Source organism: Canis lupus, chromosome 17 (genome assembly GCF_003254725.2).
Source record: "Canis lupus dingo isolate Sandy chromosome 17, ASM325472v2, whole genome shotgun sequence".
Classification (NCBI taxonomy): Eukaryota; Metazoa; Chordata; class Mammalia; order Carnivora; family Canidae; genus Canis; species Canis lupus.
The window spans coordinates 19,232,332-19,253,004 of record NC_064259.1 but is presented as its reverse complement, the minus strand read 5'-3'; the positions used below and the strand labels follow the sequence as shown (position 1 = coordinate 19,253,004).

The window sequence follows — 20,673 nt, the reverse complement described above, 5'->3', positions numbered from 1 at the left end:
TACCCTTCTCTCCATCAGGATTGGTCTGTGCTCCCTCTCTTCATCCCTGCCAGAGTTGTGCTCTTGATGTCATTTTTTACCATCGAGGACCCAGCATGGGGCCCCACGGCTTGCCAAGACATCAGTGGGGTTGAGTTTTTTAAAACAGGATCCAAAGCCAAACATGACTAAATGTTTTAAAATAGAGTCCTTTAAATAAAATTAGACTTATTTGGCCAGGAGAAAAAAAACAGGGTGACCAAGTACTAGGGTCCCCTCAGTGAGAGAAGACATAGAATGCTGTGACCAGATGTTTTTTGGCTCTAGTGAAGCCCCTGGGGGAGAGCCGGGAGCTTTTGATTCGTTCTGTGGCTCTTAAGCATCTGGGTTTAAAACGGATCCTTTTGAGAATCTGGTAAGAGCAATGGATTTGCTCCCCCAGGAAAGAGTGACACCTAATTTGCCCCTAATTTTATGGCGTCCCTGACTCTCCATCCTAGTCCCCAGACCTCAAGGGAATAATCCCTGGGTCAGTGTAAAATGTTAGATGTGGGGTATTTATTCCTGTGTTTCCTCCTCCAGAGACAGGATGACCTTCTCTGGTCTCAGTCGTCCCTCGCCCAGTGATGTGAAGCCTTCTTTCCATCGTGGGTGGGTTTATCAAGATACTGTGTCCTTACATTCAGGGAGGTTTTCCTCTTAGCCCCAAGGCCTGTGATTGACCTAAAAATCTGCTCACTTACATCTTTGTCCTCAGAGTTCATTATTGGTCAGTAAGGATGTTTAGGAAAGTTTCATGTGAATACTCAGGGATCAAAAGGGATGAAGGCATTGTTTTAGGCAAGGTTTCCCGACCTCGGATCTATTGATGTTTGAGGCTAGTTGTGGGGACTGCTCTGTGCATTGTAGGATGTTCGGAAGCATCCCTGGCCTCTATTGGAGGCACCTGGGTGGCTCAGTGCTTGAATGTCTGCCTTTGGCTCAGGTCTTGATCCCGGGGTCCTGGGATTGAGTCCAGCATCAGGCTCCCTATCTCTGCGTCTCTCTTTCTCTGTGTCTCTCATGAATAAATAAAGTCTTAGAAAGAAGCATCCCTGGCCTCTACTCGGTAGATCCCAGGAGCATCTTCTAGTCACAACTATCAAAAATGTCCCCAGACATACTGCTGCATGGCCCCTGGAGGCCAGAGCACCCCTACCCCCACCCCACCCCCACTCCTGGTTGAGAACCACTGCTCTAGCCTTTCTCTAGCTTGATTTTGACTCTCTCATTAAGGGAAATACCTCCATGGAGAATGAACTCTTCCTTGGCTTTCCCTCTCTTGCCATTCATGCAGCTCTGGTGCTCTGTGCCAGCCCCAGAGGTGCAAGACACCCCCTGCTGTTGGGGGCTTACTGTGTCTTGGGTGGGGGTGGCCTGTGAAAAAGAGGCCTGTGACCCAGGGCCTCTGCAGTATTTTCTCCATCCAGGTTGCAGTTTCTTCTGAGTTTTCCTGTGGCTGGGTCTTTTTTGGCATTCATACCTCCACTTAATGCTCCTGCTTCAGGGACACCTGTCCCAACCACCTGCATCAGCCAGCTGTTTTCACCTGATGCAGCATACCAACCCGAAGCTCGGTGACCTACAAGTACCCATTCCTCACATGCACATCCATGGCTTGGCTCGGGTGTAGCTGATCCGGGCTGGGTTCAGCTGGGTTTGGCTCCAGACTGTAGCTGGGTTTTGTCGGGCTCCACAAGTCTTTCAGTGTGCTGGGCCAGTGTGCTTCTCGGTGTTCTCAGGGCAACAGCAGAAGCACAAGACGATATGCGGACGTATCTCAGACATTTGCTCGGGTCATGTGTGCAAGACATCCATTTGGGCTGGAGCAGATCCCGTGGTCAGAGTCCGCCCAGGGAAGAGTTTTCGTGAGGCATTGGCAAGGGTGTGGCTGTAGGATGCTTGTACAGGGGAGGGAAGGATGTGGGCCAGCAGTCGCCCTCACCTGATCTAAAGCAGCTACCCTATCATTTTTATTCTCTGGGGAGCTCTGATACTCTTCTTGTTGAATTATGTTTCTTTGTATCTACTGTTACCAGTATATCAGCTCCTGATAGCAGGGACTTTTTCTGCCATATTCACTGCTGCATGCCTAGTACCTCTCTGGCACAGGATGGGCATTCACTAAATCTTTGAATGAATGAATAGTTCTCTTTGGGGAAAAAGGGGTGGTGATGTTGGAGCTGGGTCTTGGAATTTTAACAATAACTGTCATTTCCTGGGGATGACTAAGGCCAGGTATGTCCTGGGTTACATGGGAGGATCATCATGTGTGGCCCTCCACAGGCAGAGCAGAGGCAGGATGTTCTGGTTAGAGCCATGGAGCCCTGAAATAGCACATCTTGTTAGAGGATTGGAGAGAGGCGCAGTGTGGCTGGAGTGAGGGGAACTCAATAGGCAGCTGACAGGTAGAAGAAGTGAGTGACTCTAGAGCCCAGTTGTCAGGACTGCCGTGTTCCATACTTGTAGGGGAGCCATCAGGTCAGAGTCTGCAGAGTGGTGTCCCTGGGATTATGCAGTGCACAACCTGAGAAGCCATTCTGGCAACCCAGCAGATCACAAGGGACCTCATATAACAAGTCAAGTTGGCTGAATGACTATTCTGGAAGTCGTCTTTGTTTTGGAAGACGTTGAATGTCTTTTAGCAGAGCCATGACCAAGCTATAAAATGAGTTGGAAACTTCTGGAGGTCCTCTTGTTTTGTTGGAAACTTAACAAATGCCCAGCTTGGAAGGACAAGCTTAGCATTATTCCGAGGCTCGAACCTTGAATCGTGCTGAGTAGGGTTGTATTTATTGGAGACCCCAGACCTCTCTTGGCACGTTGATTCTAGAGTTTGCTGAGGGGTAGCATGAGAAAGCCCCCCCACTGTCTGCAGATCTCCCCACCTGTGTAGATGCTTCAGGTCTTTACTGGCTTCTCTGCTGCCCCAGTGCCTTGGATTTCACCTTAGCTTCGTCACAACTCAGCTAAGTAATGTAGGGACAGCCCAGGACTCGTGCTTGGGTGGTGTGCTTGCTAGTTGGGGGCGAGGGCCGCAGTGGACCTGCCCCAAGGCTAACAGGTCTGGTCAGGCTGGCTTCTGATAATTCAGTCCCCTTGTTTGGGGGCAGGTTTTTTTTTTAATTTTTAAAAAAGATTTTATTTATTTATTTATTCAAATAAATTTATTCATTTATTTTATTTATTTATTCAGATTTATTTATTCATTTTTTATTTTTTTAAAAGATTTTATTTATTTTAAAAGATTTTATTTATTCATTTTATTTATTTATTCATTCATTCATTCATTCATTCATTATTCACAGAGAGAGAGGCAGAGACACAGGCAGAGGGAGAAGCAGGCTCCATGCAGGGAGTCTGACGCCGGACTCGATCCCAGGACTCTAGGATCACACCCTGGGCTGAAGGCGGCGCTAAACCGCTGAGCCACCTGGGCTGCCCTGGGGGCAGGTTTTTATTAATATCTTGAAACTTGAACTCTCTGCTTGTAGGCGGGGGAAAGTTGAAAGAGATCTGAGCTCCAGTGTCAGCGCCGCCAGGAGACCACAGCCTTGTGGCCTCATGTCCCTGGACTTCAGATCTCTTCCACAGAATGAGAATAAGAGCTTTACTTGTTGTGACAAATAAGGATAGTGAACGTGAAGGCTCCGATGGAATGCTGTTGTTACAGTACAGTCATTAGGCCCTAATTTCCCAAAGTCACTCAGCATGTTTTGTGGCAAGCCCTGTACCAGGTAGTGTTGTGTGTAACCTGTCTTTGGATCTTACTGGAACAGCCTTCAGGGTTATTGTGGGGATGAAGACGTCATGTCTCAGAGGGGAAATGACTTGTTCCAGGCCACACAGCCCGACTTCTCTCTGCCACTCATTCATCCAGCAGGCGTTGGCCGTCCTGGGTGCTGGGGAATAGGCAGAGAAACAGAACCAAAGCCCTGTCCCTCGGGAGCTTTATCTCTAGTAAAGGAAACAGAGTAAACAGACAAATAAGAAAAGGGTGAGGGAATGCTAAGTGCAGATGCTTCTCTGCAGGGCCTTAAACAGGAAAACATTATAGAGAGTGAGGGGGGTAGGCAGGAGGGCCTCTTGGAGGAGGGGACATATCAGCAGGGACCTGACTGAGGAGGAGGGCCACCTGCGGCCTGCAGTGAGTGTGGCTCTGGAGGGGGCGCTCCTGGGCACTGTGTGGGGGCCACTCCAGGCTCTGGCCTGGGTTGGGGGAGCTGGTTGCCTGCAGAGGTGCCTGGTCCCTTCCCTTGCTCCTTCCTGCCCCACAGCTCCTGGGAGACTTTTTTTCCCCAAAAAAACATTCTAAGTTAGTGTTAATGTACAGAGGCTCCAATATGGTCTTCCCCGACAGCAGAGCATCACGAGGTCTCTGAGGGCAGCTGACAAGGACGTTGACTCGCCAGAGTGGCTTTCTTTCCCTGGGTTTCTTCTCCCCAGTTCTGGAATGTTCTGGAATCTCCAGGCTGGAACGAGCCTATGGGGAGGGATCAGCCTAGGCAGCAGAGGCACCAGCCCTCCTCCGATGGGATAACTTCTTTTTTAAAGCCCTGCTCATAGCAGCCTGTGTCCCCGTGGACTGTTAGAAATGTGCAGGATATTGTGATTCATCAAATTCCAAGGGGAAGGATTTTGTAAAGGAATTTTCTCACGGCTGTGTTTCTGAGCTGGGGTATTACAGACGCTTCATCCGGCTGTCATGGGTTAGATGAAGCTGTAGTCTGAGTGTTTACCCACTTGGGAGATTCATTCATTGATTCTCATTATTTTAAAAATCTCGTGTTTAAAAAAAAATTCTTTTGCAAAAAAAAAAATTATTTTGCAATGAGACTCCTGCTCAGTCTCTTTCACTGGAGAAAGGGGGCCACTGGGGTAAGAAGAGGTGACCTTGATGGTGCCCCAGAGCAGGGCTTCTCAGGCTTGTTGTGCAAGGGAGTCACCCCTAGACTAAGCCTGGTGTGGGGCAGGCAGTGGGGGGGCAGTGGGACGGGCGCTCAGTGACCGCAGCGCGGAGCCGGGCCGTGCGTCAGGGCTCCTGCTGGCTTTCGCAGCTGCCGGGCTGGGCGCCTCTTCCCTGTCTGCTCATGGGGTCAGGTGTCATGTGAACCCCTGCCCCTGGGGCTCCCCCCGCCCCCCGCAGGCATTACTGACAGTGACAGGAGAGGCCCCCCTGGCCGTGCTGCCATGCTCTCATGGTCGCTGAGTGCTTTGTCTCGAGGCCCACCTCTTCCCGAAGCTCTGTGACACCTCCCTGACCCAGTGGGGCCCGCCCAGCCTCTGCTTGCACCTCGGCCTTGTCCCCTGGATATCCCCGCAGTGGACTGTCATCCCTCCTGCTGTCCTGGCCTGTACAGTCCCCAGCAAAGTGACTGAACCTCATGCCTCTGTCCTTAGGCTGGAGTGGGGTGCAGTGGGAAAGGTTGGGGTGCAGCGGATGGGATATTAATCAGAGGGCTGGGTCCTAGGGCGGTCACGAGGCTGGGAGGTCAGGTTTGGTTTCCGGTCTGCTCATCTGCTGACCACAGGCTGAAGGGGTCTGGGGTGAGCGGCGAGTTGTGACGTGGTTACACTATACTACAGGTGGGTCTGGGGAGCAGGGGGGGGGCAGCAGGGGGGCAGCTGAGAGGAGAAGAGAGGCAGAGTAGGGCTCTTGGGCAGGGGGAGGGGCCCTCCAGGTGGGCCAGGTGTAGCTGGGGGAGGTTTGCCCAGCGGAGGGTGCAGGGAAAGCAGCCCTGGAAGAAGAGAGGAGTCCTGAAAAGGAGATCCTCCCCCCTTATCCTGGGGTGGGAGCATCAGAAACTTACTCTAAGGCAGCAGAGCTGAAGGCTCGGCCTGGAGGCGCCCACTTGTCACGGTCCCACGAGAAGCACTTTTCAGACTCACCAGGTTTTCCCTGGCTCTGCAATTCTTAACCTATAGCGGGAAGCAGAACCAATCGGTGTGTGTTAGAGAAACAGCAACCTCCCTGCTCACCCTGTCGTGTCCTCCCTGGGCCTCCCCCCATCAGCGGTGGCTCTGGGGGCAGGGACAACGTCTCAGTCACCGTGGACGGCTCCATGCCAGCTCCGTGCCGTGGAAGGAGCAAAACCCATTTTTTTCACATTGATATTGAAGAGCACATCCGTTCTGCTAAGCGAGACACATTTATAGTGGTAAACGCGGAATGGGAAATGTCTGAATTTTAAGAGCTTAGAGACAGTGACCGCTGTTATGTATGCGACCTGTGCACCCCTGTAGATGTACTATATTTCAGATTAAAAATGTGAACAGCTCCCACAAGAGTGCCTTAGGACTGGTATCTTTTTTTTTTTTCCCCCCCAAGATTTAATTTATTTATTCATGAGAGACACAGAGGCAGAGACACAGGCAGAGGGAGAAGCAGGCTCCCTGCAGAGCCTGATATAGGACTCGGTCCCAGACCCCAGGATCACGCCCTGAGCCAAAGGCAGATGCTCAACCACTGAGCCACCCAGGCGTCCCAACCTGATTCCTATTATATTGTTTGGTTAATAGTCTTTGGTGGGGGTTGGTTTGAAGCTTTCCCGCAATAGTTGCTGTCTAAAGAGCAGGTGTGGTTTCTTAGGCGGGCACCCTGATGAGTGATGACAGCAGTCCTTCCTGACACAGCCTCAGCCCTGTACACCTTACGGTCTGTTCTCTCCACCCTGTGAGGTGGCCAGGCAGGGCAAGGAGACCCCTGAGCATGCAGCTTTGTCCCTGGCCCAGTGCAGCAGCCCAGACTGGCTGTAGGCAGCTTGCCTTGTCTGGAGCCTCTGGTTCGAAGTTGTAGATACTAGTAGATATGGGGCCTAGATGTGTGATTCCTCTATGTGCAGCTTGCTCCCTTGACCTCTAGGACCCATAGCCTGGTAAGACCGGAGACCCTTGGCCTTGGTGACTGCTGTATCTGGACCCTGCATGGGCTTTAGTAAAGTGCTGCTGCCCAGTGAGGATGCGTGAGGTACAGCCTGACCGTGTTGACTGGCTTCCTATACAGTGAAATTGGGGCCTAAGCAGATTTCCAAGGCTATACAGCCCCCAAAGAGAGGTGGCCTCTGGGTTGGCTTGGACCTCGAGCCAGACTGGCTTTCAGACCCAGCATGGTCTGTGATTTACTTCGATTCAACATAAATTGGCAGCTCTTTGGACTATCAGGTATTTAATAAATGGCCTGAGGCCATACTGATACTGACCGGTCAGGTGGGAATGGCCTGTCATGGCCAAGCAGAAGTGTAAGAGATGTCCCAGAGGATTTTGAAATTGCCCATTTGCTGCATGATGTAGGCAATTGGGGCTGCCCAAACCCAAGAACACAATGAGATGTTAGTTGCTGGAACTAGCCATCAAAGGAGCTTGTGAAATCTGCATCTGGTGACTTGGTGACCAGTGTCAAGACACCCCTCACCCTCCCCTACTAACAAATTTGTTATTCAGTGGGCCTTGGCTGAGTGCCCGGACCTGTAGGAACTTTCTGCCGGAGGTGGTGGGTCCCCAGGGTTGGCATCGATCAGCCCTGATGAAACAGAAACAGAGAGGCATATGGTATAACCAGGAGTCCCAGAAAATTCATGTCAGAGTTAATTAATCTCTCTTATTGTTTATTAAACCATCTTGTTCAAAAATCTAAAATTGACTTCCCCACATTTTTCACCTATTCAGAAAACATTCTACTTTGCTAGGAGAACATTTTCTTTCCATAAGGCCAGAAATGCACTTCAGCCTCCCTACCCACATCTCAGCTACCAACTTCTGCCTGAGAAGAGGAGGTCCCCGGCAGAACCTCAGGGACCCAGGTGGGGAGGAAGGGCATGAGCTGGCCTTGGGGAAGGGGGTGGGACAGACCTGGAAATGGGCCTCGTTGCAGATGGCTCCTGGCAGGTGGCTTTGGAGAAGTGGGAGGAGCTAGAACCGAGTCCAGCCCCACATGGGTCAAAGGCCTATGGCCATTAGCAATAAGCACCGGGAAATTGGATGTGGTTTGGATGTTCAGGTTCATATCGAAGGTTACCTGTGACAGGAGACAGTTGGGTCTGCAGTCCCAGCAGCCTGTGGAAGCAGACTGAGTACCACAGACACCTAGGAGAGCCTGCGAGTATCAAGGATGGAGGAGCAGACTCTCAGTGCCTAAGAAGGCCTTTGTGCCAACATACTGAGCTTGCAGAACAGATGTGTGGCCCCACAGCTGCCCTTTCCCCTTCCTGTAGCTTCCTCAGGGGACCTGGACACCAGTCCTGGCAGGTGAGGTTGGCTGAGAGGATGTACGTGAATCCCAGACCCCTATACACCTGTGGCACCCCATGTGAGGTAGCGTGATGACTGCGAGTTAGCCCTGGACTGCTTCACATCTCCTGTGATATTTCCATACAACCTGCAGCTTTTAGGATTATACACTCCTGGCTAGTGATCTGGGTTTTGTATACTCCCCTGCCGCGCTAATCAGCACAGCACCTAAGGGCACCTAATAAGTCCTCAGTAAGTGGTGGTTGAACAAATGAGTGAGTGAATGAATGAATGAATTGGGTAGCAAAGGGACTGCCCAGGCCCCACAGGTGGGCAGGATTGGCCAGGTTAGCTATGATGTGAAGCAGGAGGGGAGAACAGCCCCTCCACCAGCCTCCCAGACCTGGGCCTCACCTGTCCATGGCAAGTGAGACCTAAGTACCTCATTGAGGTCAGCCGCTCTCTGGGGTCCCCCCTGGACACTGAGCGGCTAGGGGTTTGCTTTTCGTTACCACCTGCACCCCCCTTCTCCATCCCTCCTCTTGAGCAGGCTCCTTCATCATTGTCCTTTTCTCTTCTCGGGGCACAGATCCTGGCCAACGTCTTCCTCTACCTGTGCGCCATTGTCGTGGGCATCATGTCCTACTACATGGCCGACCGCAAGCACCGAAAAGCCTTCCTGGAGGCCCGCCAGTCACTGGAGGTGAAGATGAATCTGGAGGAGCAGAGCCAGCAGCAGGTATGGTTCAGGCCTCCAGAGGCCCCTCCAGGGTGGCCTTGGGGCAGTCTGGAAGGGGGTGGGCCTGGTGCCGTGGCCCCCAGTGCTCCATGGGGCTCGCAGTTCACCTGCCAGGGTCAGGTGGGCCGCCTCCTGCCCTCAGAGGGCTCCTCCTGACTTCAAGGAGCATCTCTTGCTGGAAACTCCCTCGTAACTCCTCCGTAGTTGACCTAAATCTCCCCTCCTTCTGGTTTTTTTCCCCCTATAATTTAAAACTTTTTAAAGAAATACGATGGGGTGCCAGGGTGGCTCAGTCGGTTAAGCATCTACCTTCAGCTCAGGTCATGATCCCAGGATCCTGGGACGGGATCCCACTTCCTCCTCTTCCCCTCCCCCTGCTTGTGCTTGCATTCTCTCTCTCTCTCTCTCTCTCTCTCTCTCTCTCTCTCTCTCAAGTAAATAAAATCTTAAAAAAAAAAAAAAAAAAAGAATCCGTTGACTCAAGCAGTCACCAATGACTCCCTGCGTTCCTCTCTCAGGCAAAAAAAGTTCTGTGTGTTTATTTTGAATGTTTTCCCCCCATGGGCGTCACTTCACATTCGTCCTCCCCTGCCCCCCTTTCTGGTTCTAGGGCTACAGGGTGTGCGCACCCTCAGTGCACCCAGAACCATGGTCTCTGCGGCCCTGGTGGGCCCAGCCGTAGTGGGCAGCTTCCTGGGTGAGGCCCAGCAGCCCGCTCCCCTCCACCTAGAGCACCACATTTCCTTCATGCATGGGGCAGGTTCCTGCTTCCTCCTCCTAAGTCACTGATGAAGAAGTAAAACCAGTCCAACCCCTGGGGACCTCGCTGTTTATACTTTTCCATGGAGAGAAGTGCCTCCTGTCCCTGCTCTTTGTTTACTGGCTTTACTCCAGCCTGATCCACCCGGTTCTCATGTGATTCGGTCTTTTAAATAGTTTCTGGTCTGGATTCATCTCAAAATGCCTTTCGAAGGTCTGCAGAAATTACATACATCCAACTTCCCGTGATCTATAGGCTCATTTCACCCTCATGAACTCGATCGGTTGAAAATATAGGGTTCTCTCTGCCGGGAACAATGTCATTTTGTGTTCAGGTAGTGGTGTTGGCTCTGGATTCACTGAAATTGCTGTTTTCACAGACCCTGCCACTCACATGGATAGAGCTATAGTTTTGGGGGCCACTACTCTGGAACCCTCGCCAGGGAGCCCCACTGGCAAGCCTCACCTCCCCTAGACGGTGCTATGCAAAGGCACACACTGAGTTGTTTGCTGAGGAGTCCTGAGGATGTGTTTTCTCTCTCTGCTTACCAAGGAGATCTAGAAGCTTCTGAGCTGGGCCTCAGATCCAGCTTCTTCAGAAGGCAGACTTTAGAAGGGGAATCTCCCCGGCCTCCGTTGTGACAAAAGGCCAAGTTCAAGCTTGGCAGCTCTTTGTGTTTCTCTCCTTGTCTCCATCCCCGTATCCTGTGGTTATCCAGGAGCTGTTCCTGCCTGAATGTATGTATGGAGCCCGCTTTACTGGCGTTACAGAGTCTCTTGAAAGATGGTCTTCAGTTTCTGGTTTTTCTGCTGTCTTCTCTTTGGAGCTCATCTCTCCTCCTGCGGAAGCATTCCTCTGGGTTCTCTACGTTAAAAAATGCTACGTTAGCTAGGTCAGGAGTTCCTTTTTTACATATGGTATTTGTGCAGTTTTCAGCACACCTGTCAGTCTTGTGTCTCACAGTGTGTAATTGGTATACCCCAGGACATCTTTAGCCGCATCAAACAGTGCTTGGGGGTGGGGGTGGGGTGTTGGTTCCTGATGTGGTGAGAATGGTCCTGCGTCTCACCTGAATCTGTTATTCTCTGCAAAGGTAATTTAGATGCATTATCCCCCTCTTTGAGCCTTGCTTTCCTCATTTGCAAAGCAAGAGTATTGATGTTTGTCTTACAGGGTTTCCTGAAGGTAGAAACACAGACACAAGTGTTTTGTAGCCTGTTGAGCTTGGAAATGGTGATGATCGGCTGCAGTGCACAGGCCATACGGTGCATGGGCATCTTCTGATGCCCCCTCTGGGCAGGGTCAGCATCTGGAGCCTGGGGCCTGGCGGAGAGGGCCACTCCTGTGCGTTCCAGGACTCCTGAACGCCACATAGCAGCCAGGGGGCGCTAGCAGCCTGTCCAGGCCATGCGGCTGCTCCACTCTGGTGCCTGCCCAGGGCCACAGCAGCAGAGCGGACATTGGCTGGAGGAATAACAGGTCCAGGGACGCAGAAGGGAGGTACGGTGATAGGAGAGGCACAAACGTACGTGCCCAGGCCTAGCTGGGACACAGCAGATGCCTGTAAATATCCGTCAAGTGGAATGAATTTGTCTCACCCAGCTCTAACTCGTGTGACCTTGGGATAGCATCCTCACCTCTTTGGGCCTCAGTTTCCCTACGTGTAAAGTATACGTGAAAATAAAAACCCTTGGTGAAAATGAGATAATACAAGTGAATCCCTCTGGAAACGAGAAAAGCACTGTTACCAATAGGAGGGGCATGATGCTGCAGCCCACCAGCACCACCGTGCGTTGCAGTTTGCTTGTGTTTCCTTTAGGACTCGTGACTGCAGGAAGATCTGCTTGCAATTTTATTCCCTTCCCGTGTCCTTGGCAGGTTTGGGCATCATCATTGTGCCCGACTTCGGAAATAATTTGAGAAGTGCTTTCTTTTTCTAGTCTGGGAGAGCTTGAAGAACATACAGGTTCTTTACAGAGTTGTAAAGTGAAGCCCTGTGGCTCAGGAGTTCTCTTTATGAGATTCAATTTCCCTCACAGGTATAAGGATTTTGGTTTTGGGGGGGTTTTTTGTATAAGTTATAGAACGTTTTTGTTTTTTCAGGAACTTATCCATTTCACATGACACATTTTTGACATGTTTATCCTTTTTTTTTAAATCTTGTCTGTGGGATTTGTAGTGCTGTTCCCTTCCCTTACTGATATTGGTAGTTTGTGCCCTTTTTTTGGTCCTTAATCTGTCTTGCTGAGGTTTATTAATGTTTGAGCCTTTTCAGTGAACTGCCTTTTTGTTGCTTTCTTTGTATACTTCCATAATTCATTATGTTTTTACCTTTGATTTTCTTCTGCTTTCTTCAGGGTTAGCATCATGTTCATTTTTACCTTCTCAAGATGGAATTTAACTAATGTTAGCAATTTTTTTAGCATTTTTCTTTTCTAAAACAGGCACCTAATGCTATGGGTTTCCCTCATTACTTGCTTTCACTTTCTTCTACAAATTTTGTTATGTCCTATTTTTCCATTGTTCTTTAGTTTCTAATTTCCATCAAGATGTCTTTGATTCATGAGCTATTTGAGAGTGCATTAATCAAATTGCAAACATCCAGGGAATTTTTTTTAAAGATTTTATTTATTTATTCATGAGAGACAAAGCGAGAGGCAGAGACACAGGCAGAGAGAGAAGCAGGCTCCACGCAGGGAGCCCGACGTGGGACTTGATCCCAGGTCTCCAGGATCAGGCCCTGGGCTGAAGGCAGCGCTAAACCGCTGAGCCACCCGGGCTGCCCATCCAGGGAATTTTTAAGGTCATATTTTCCTTATTGATTTTTAGTTTATTTCTGCTCCAGTCGGAGAACATACCCTGTATGATATCAGTCCTTTAAAATCTGTCAGGACTTGATTTTTGACCTTGCTTTTTTTGCTTTTTTTAATGAGTTTGATGCACTTAAGGACAACATGCATTTTACTCAATGCATCAGAATATCTTTCAAGAATGAAATAATGTCAATACGTGTCAGTCATGATGCATTTGCCTCTACCCCAAATTAGTACCTTTACCTTTTTGGTCACAGTTGCAAGGACCTCACAACACTCAGTTCCCCTCGCCCAGACTTTCTGGCTATTGTAATGTATTTTAATTCAACGTATATTTGAAGCCCCAAAAGATGATTGATTGCAATCTTCCACGGCGAATAGCCAGTATGCACATCTGCCCCCATTCTGCCCTCGTGGATATTCTCCATTCATTCCTTCATTTTTGTGCTTCCATCTTCTTGAAGAATTCCCTGTAGTGTCACTTTTCATGAAGGTCTTTTGGTGATAAATTCTATTTCTAATTGCTGGAAATGTGTTTATTTTGCTTTCAGTTTCGAAATTTGCTTTTTGTTGGAGGTGGAATTCTAGGTTAACTCTGCTTTACTCTGAGCCCTTTGAAGGCATCATTCTGTGATCCTGCAGCTTCTACTATTTTTGTTGAAATGCGAGCTGTCAGACACACTATTGCTCCTTTTAAAATCATGTGTGCTTTCCCTCCGGTTGCTTTTACAATTTGTCTTTGGTGTCCACGGTTTCATAATGATGTGCTTAGCACTTTTCTTTGCAGTTACTCTGCCTGGTATTTGAAGAGCCTCTTGAATTGATGGCTTGACGTCTTTCATCGGCTTTGAAATTTCCAGCCAGTACCTTTTTGCCTCATTCCACCCTTTCCTTCCAGGACTCTACATGTCTTTATTAGACATTTTTACCATGTTCCATAAATCTTTCTTTTTTTTTTTCCTTTCTGGGCTTCAGACCGAATATTTTTACTGACCTTACTTCCAGGTTACTAATCCTCTTATCTGCTTTGTTAAATCAAGGCTTGAGCTCATCTGTTGAATCCTTAATTTCAGTATTGTATTTTTTTTTCATTTCTAAGAATTTCCACTTACTTTAGAAAAAACAAAACAAAACTGATTCCAATTCTCTAGTTAAGTTCTCTGTTTTTGTCATCAATTCTTTGGAGCATGTGAAACATTTTAAAGGCTCTGACAGCTGCAGTATCTGATGTATCAATGGATCTGCTTTTCCCTATTGATTTTGGGTTTTTCCCTATTAATTTTTGCCATCTCATGGCATCCTGGCCTTTTTCAAAAAAAAAAAAGAAAATTCTGGGTAAATTAAATGCTGAATATCATGTATGGAGAATAGTAGGGTCTCTGGAGGATGTCTCTCTCCAGAGAAGATTTATTTCTCTTGCAGCTCACCTTGATCCAGTGTGGGGTTGAGAAGCTTTAGGTCTGGGTATTAGTCTGAGAGCTGGTTTCTGTTGTTCCTCCTCTTAGGAAATAGTTTGAATTAAAACCCTAGAAGGACTATTTCATAAGAGGCTCCCTCTTCTCCAGGACCTCACCCCTCTGCTCTGCCTTGGAATCCTCTATAGTGGCAAGAAACAAAGGTTGGACATTATCTTAAATTTCTTGAAGTTAATTTTTAAGTAGCTAAAAGCATGCATGGTATAAAATTAGGAAGGTGTACGTGGAATAAAATCCCAAAGGTTACACCATGGAAAATAAGTTTCCCTGCACGGCCATCCGCTCTGCCATCCCTCAGCCAGCCACCGTCATGTCTTACATACCCTTTCGAGATTCCAGTTATTTCCAGATCTGCGACACAGACTTTGCATATGCATGCAAGCACTATATCCCCTCTTCATCAGATCTTTCACCTGCTGTCTTCAAGAGGGTTCTAAGGCTATGATGCATTGCCTCATCCTTGTTAACAACTGCATTGTATTCCGTGATAGGGAAGTAACATTATTTAACTGGGCTCCTAAGTATGGAGTTGGGTGGCATTAAATTACCTTCCCAGTGTTGTAAAACCTGCACCACGATTTGTTTCCAGGACTTAGTCATCATCTCAAACTGAAACTCTGTGGCCATTGAATATTAGCTCCCCATCCTCCTTTCCCCTGGCCACCATCGTCCTACCTTCTATCACTGTATGAGTTTACATTTCCTAGGTACCTCATGATAAGTGGAATCATGTCCTTCTGCAACTGGCTTATTGTACATTGCATAATGCCCTCTCAGAGTTGAGCTGCGGTACCACCCATGTTGGGACTTCCTTCTTTTTTAAAGTGGAATAATACTCTCTGCCTGCATATACTACATCTGTCTATCCCCCCACTTGTGGATGGACACTTGGGTTGTTTCCACCTCCCAGCTGTCATGAACAGAGCTGTTGTGAACATGGGTGGACAGGTACCTGTTTGACTCTCTGCTCCCAATTCCTTGGGGTGTATACCCAGAAGTAGAATTGCTGGGTCATGTAGTAGTTCTAATTTTTGAGAAACCAGACACATCCATTGTTAATGTTGAGAAATGTTACCGAATTGTCTCATTTAGAGGTCCAAAGAATTTACACTCCTCCCAGTGATGAACAAGAATGCACTTAGGCAGTTAATTTTCCTTGTTTATTGAGAAAGTGTTTCTTGGATATGGAACCCTACAGCTCCTCCAAAAATGCCTATTTGAGAACCCCAGTGGCAGGGATGATACCCACATGGCAGCAGTGGCATCCCGTGAGCAGTTTCCTGCTCTTTACTCATTTGGGTCAAGTCACAGCCAGGTAGGCTGAGGTTTGGGAGAGGTTTTCTTGTTTGTATTTTTTTAGCATACATTGTACAGTATTTGGTAAACACAGACAAGTATAAAGAAAAAAGAAACATTGATAGGGAATTATTCCTATAAGTCTTTTTTTCTTCTTTTGTGTTTTGAGAGTGTCCTAGCCATCTTAAACTGATTATAGAAGTAACACCTTACTCTCATAGATAGCTGTTAAGAATAGCAGCAAGAACCAGATCATTGAGCCTGTATGCCTGTGTCACACGGCTACTGTGGGCACTAGATGTAAAATGTCTGTTTAGCGTGATGCCTGGACCTAGGAGGCACCTAAGCTGTCTCCTATCATACTGTCGTTGCTGGACAAAAATCTGAAGATAGAAGTATAGAAAAGACCACCCAAACTTTCCATTGTTTGGGTGTTTCTTTTAAAAATAAGTTTAAAAAATACAGTGTGTTAAATTGTGCTCTCAGCTAGAAAAGGTTTCAGAACTTTCCATGTTTGCTTATTTTTCTTTCTCCTTTTCATCGAGGTGACATTCTTATAACGTCAAGTTAACTATAGAAAACATGTGGTTGAGCCCCTTCCTGATGCTGTGCAAGCACCACCTCTAGCTCCAAAGCGTGTTCATCACTCCAAAGAAAATCCCATACCCAAGCTTGATTTTTTTTTTTTTTCCTCAAGCTTGATTTTTAAAACCGTACAGAATGGCCCCTGGTGAGCGTAGGGACAGCCCTGAGCAGCAGATTCTTTTCCTTGCTCGTAAGGTCAGGCGCCTGGTGTCGTTGCACACATCCACTCCCCCATTGTCCTGTGCACGCTACCCAGAGTGGCCAACACCAGAGCCTGAAAGCTGTGCCAGAGGTAAAGCCCACCGCTGAGCATGGACCTGGGATTTGTGTCCATCGCTTCCTCTAGCATTTTCTGGGGGACGGTGAGCCTGGAGCTTCCCACCTTCTCACAGTGCGATCTTGGCACGCTGCCTGTTCCGGTGTTCAGTTTAGTTTTCTGAAAAAATAGGATTAAAGAGTATACCATGGTCATGAAGTTGTTTAGCAATCATTTAGATGAGTCTAATCACTGTGAATTGGTTTACAGCTCTTAGCTGCTGTCACGCTGGCTTCTGCCCTGGAGACATTGGCTGGTGGGGAGGGGCAGGAGGTAGGATGAGACCCAGCTCCGTCCCTCTCTGGGGAGTGGGACTGACTTTACCTCCTAAGAAGGTGGGCTGAGTGCAAACAAGAGGGTAGAGGTCAGCCATCCCATTGCACTGTCCTCCTGCGAAGACCTCTGGGGAGAATTAAAACAGGATCATAGATGTGAAAATGCTAGAAAGAGCTGCAGAAAGTTCTAGGAGATGAAACAGAAACTGGTTGGGATGTGGCTTCTGTCTGGGGAGCTGTTTGAGGTCACTGGCCACCGTTGCAGCTCACAGTGTTTAAATGTCTTTTTAAAAATTCCCAATTAAAATATGCTCAGTATATCCTTTGCAGAGGAGGCTTCATTTCAGAATTTTAGTTACCACGGTTCATGTCTTACTTTTTATCATGTCAGTGTGTATTTATCTTGTTTTCTAAGCTTCCTTGGGAAGAAGTGCCCTGTGCTGAGGGGAAGGCCTGCCCTGGCGGCTGTGTGGCCTCCTCCTCCTCTGACCCTGTTGTCTCTCACCTGGGGGGTGGTACTAGCCTTTGTGAAGACGACCAACCTCGACCAACCTCCTGCTAATGGCAGGCAAGTCCTGACAGATGGGCCACCAGCCATGGCCCCAGGAAGGTACAAAGCACCCCCAAGCCTTGCTATGCGGGCTTCCGCCCGCCTTTGTCTCCCAGGTGGGCATGTCTGGGTAGTGAAAAGAAGTGGGATGGAGGTGCTGGGCTGCTGGGGGCTCCCTAGCTGCAGTCTCCTTTCTTCGGGGCGGAGTGGGCCTCACCCTCTGAGGTCCTTGTGGACTGAAGCCCCCGAAGGGTGGCCCTGACAGACATGCAGCAGTGTGCTAGCTCACATAGCTCACTTTGTAGGCAGATCTTGGCATCTGCCTGTGACACAGAGGGCATCAGGATGGACGTGGGGCCTCTCTCCGGTCTCCCCAGCTCCATGGGCCTGTTAGGGTAGAGCAGGAAGCCCAGAGGCTGGAGAACTGGAGTTGTTTTTCTTTATTGCCATGTGGCCATACTCCAGGGTTTAGTTGGGCACCTTGAGGGTTGCTAAGTGCCCCAGCTGCCACCTGGTAACAGCAGGCACACAGGAAATCCGCCCAGCACGGACCTGTCACCAGGTACAGAGGACAGAACGGTGAGCTGCTCTGGATCTCGTGCTCAGAGTTACCTTCCCAGGCAGTGGGGCGGGCTCCAGGGAGGATGCTGGCCTGGATAGAGAGGCGACAGCAGAGGGCAGAGGCGCCACTTCCTTTGGACCACACTCCATTAGACGGGGACCAGAGGGCTGCCCTCAGCCCCAGCCGTCAGAGGTGAGGAGGGAGAGCCCAGAGCTGGCTGTGCAGGGTCGGTTCTAGGTCATGAAAGCATCTTCCGGCCCTGGTGAGGGCCAGCGGGCGGGGTCACCTTCTCTGGGGCACCCTGGGGAGCACGCTGGAGGCGGACGCTGGGTGGTTTCCTGTTGAGCTCCTGGGGGCCATGCGGGACAGGGCCACCCCTTCTCTGCCTTTCTTCCTCCTCCAACCCAGCGCCTAGGGTCACCGTGACCGGGGAGATGGCATTTCCTCCTCATGCCAGAGTCTTTCCCTCACTCCGGGTGAGGGAAAAGGGCAAGGGTCACAGGGTGACCTTCTGCCCTCGAGGCCTTGGAGGGAAGAGCCACCCATTTACCCTGAGAGTCACAGACTTCCCGCGTGGGAGCCCCAGAGCTTGGGACTCAGGAGTGCTGCATTCGTAAGCTCAGCCATTTTTTGTCTCCTTGCGTGGCCTCCTCGCTGTCTCCTTGCGTGGCCCTCCTCGCCATCCCCTGCAAGGCCTTTCGCTCTGGGGGTAAGGCAGAGGGTAGCCTCACGAGAGGTTGGGGCGGGAGAGACAGACCCACAGACAGAGCGAGACAGAGCCACATGCACACGGAGCCCAGCCACCTGTTGCCCTGGGGTCGGGCCTCTGGTGCCCGTGCACGTGTATGGGGGCTGGGGCTGCCTCCTGGGGGCCGCGCGGGGCGGGGAGGCGGCGCAGAGCCGGGGGTGGGGGGGTGCGGGGAGGCCCCGGCTCCCTGCGGGGTGGCCCGGGCCAGGCTCTCGGCCATCAGCCTCTGACGTGGGCCGGACAGACCCTCGCCCGCTAGACCGCCGCAGAGGCCCCGCGCCCCGCCGTCAACCTCGAGATACACCTGCTCATACCCACTCATGAACGTATCTAATATTTTTTAAGTTTGATTTTAGCCTCGAATGCGTCTTGGTTTGAGAAAAACCAGAAGGCGAGTTGCCATGGCGCCAAGTAGGAACCCGTGCTCCTGCTGGTTCCAACCCCGACCTCTTGGATTCCATAGAATGTTCTCCATCCTGACGCTTCAGGGTTCAGCACAACAAACCCACGTTGTAGATAATGCAGGTGACGAGCCCACAGAGGAGGACAGGTGGTTCCAAAGCCTTGGCGGGCTCGTGGCCGCGGGAGGACGTGTGCTGTGTCAGGCAGCCCCTGGCGCCGGTGGCGGTGACGGGCCTGCAGACAGCGCTGTGTCTGGCTCTGTGGCTTCCGAGCCGGGGCCCTGCTGGCCCTGGAGGGTCGGAGCCCTTGCCACATCCTCCCGCAGCACATTTATCCCTGGTTTTAGGGTCTGCTGTCTGTGACCGGTTTGGCCAGGATTGTGGTGCATCCCTGCCTTTTTCTGGCTAGAGGACCGACCTCTTTGTTTAGTTAGGGGCTAGTTTATTGGAGTTACTTTGTGTCAAGCCCTGGGCTGTGTTTTTCCTGGATTATCTCATTGAATCATCACAGCAAACCCAGCGGAGGGTTGGTACGCACTCCCTCCTGGCAAGGGCTTCTGTTCTGTTCTGTGTCTTAGGAGTTTCAGGTGTGTCATCTCTGGACCACATGTGGCCTGTGGGTATCTGCTTTGTTTGACCTGTGCAGAGTTTGAGAAATTTCTAATACTTAAAAATGTGGACGTTCTGTATAAAAGTGAGTATTTGACTGCCTTAGAAAATAGAAAGATATAACAACACAGGGCTCGAGAGTAAGACTTGCATTCACATCCTCACCAGCCTGCTTACTTGCCATATGCCCTTGAGCCAGTCACTTATGCCCTCTGAGCCTGTTCCTTTTTTTTTTTTTTTTTTAAAGATTTTATTTATTCATGAGAAACATGGGGCGGGGGAGAGAGAGAGAGAGGGGCACAGACACAGGCAGAGGGAGAAGCAGGCTCCATGCAGGGAGCCTGACACGGGACTCGATCCCCGGTCTCCAGGACCACACCCTGGGCTGAAGGTGGCGCTAAACCACTGAGCCACCCAGGCTGCCCCTGAGCCTGTTCCTATGTGAAAATGGGAATGGAATGAGATTGTTAAAAGGTCTAAAAGAGAGCATTTTTCCCCCCACAAATACTGTGGGCAGTGTTCTTGGCACTAGGGATACAGTTGTAAGCAGAACAGATTCCAGTGGGGGAGACAGATATTAAATAAATGAGCATATGCTATTATCAGGTAGGAAGGTGGTGTGCAAAGCAGGAGGAGTGTAGGAATTGCTTGGGGTGAAGGAAGGCTGCCATTTAATATCATGTGGCCAGAGAAGGCTTTCTGATAAAGTGAGCTTTGAGCAGAGACCAGAAGTCAGAGTGTGAGCCATGCAGTGATTAGGGAGAGGTAGCAGTAAGTGCAAAGGCTCTGAGGTATGTTCACATGACATTATGGCAGAGGGTGCAGGTGGAGTAGAAGTGATGGGGAAGAGAGGTAGGAGGTGAGGCAGGGAGGTGGTGGGGGTCCAGTCTTAAGGGCTTTGTAAGGACCACGGCTTTTCCCCTGAGGGAGATGGGAGGCATTGGAGGGTTGTAGGTTTTAAAGATTTTATCTATTCATGAGAGAGAGAGAGGCAGAGACATAGAGGGAGAAGCAGACTCCCCACAGGGAGCCCGATGTGGGGACTCCATCCCCAGACCTGGGACTTGATCCCCAGACCTGGGACTATGCCCTGAGCGGAAGGCAGATGCTCAACCACTGAGCCACCCACGCGTCATGGGTTATAGGTTTTAAATGAATTAGTCTGCCTGCTGGTGGAAAGGGATAGTAGTGGAAGTGGGGAGACCAATAAGAAGCAGTGCAGTAATTTTAGGGAGAGAGGATAGTGGCTCAGACTGGGATGGAGGTGATAAGGAGAAGGATTCTGGATGTTTTTTGAAGG

The 20,673-nt window shown here is 49.9% G+C and overlaps 1 protein-coding gene across 1 annotated transcript in view; it reads left to right on the top strand.

The window, feature by feature from the left end:
• Positions 1–20,673, top strand: part of ADCY3 (adenylate cyclase 3) — a 78,916-nt gene that overhangs the window by 26,985 nt on the left and 31,258 nt on the right. Inside the window, exon 3 of the mRNA XM_025454492.3 lies at positions 8,834–8,983. Coding sequence (XP_025310277.3) covers positions 8,834–8,983 — 150 coding nt within the window. The remainder of the gene's footprint in view (positions 1–8,833; positions 8,984–20,673) is intronic.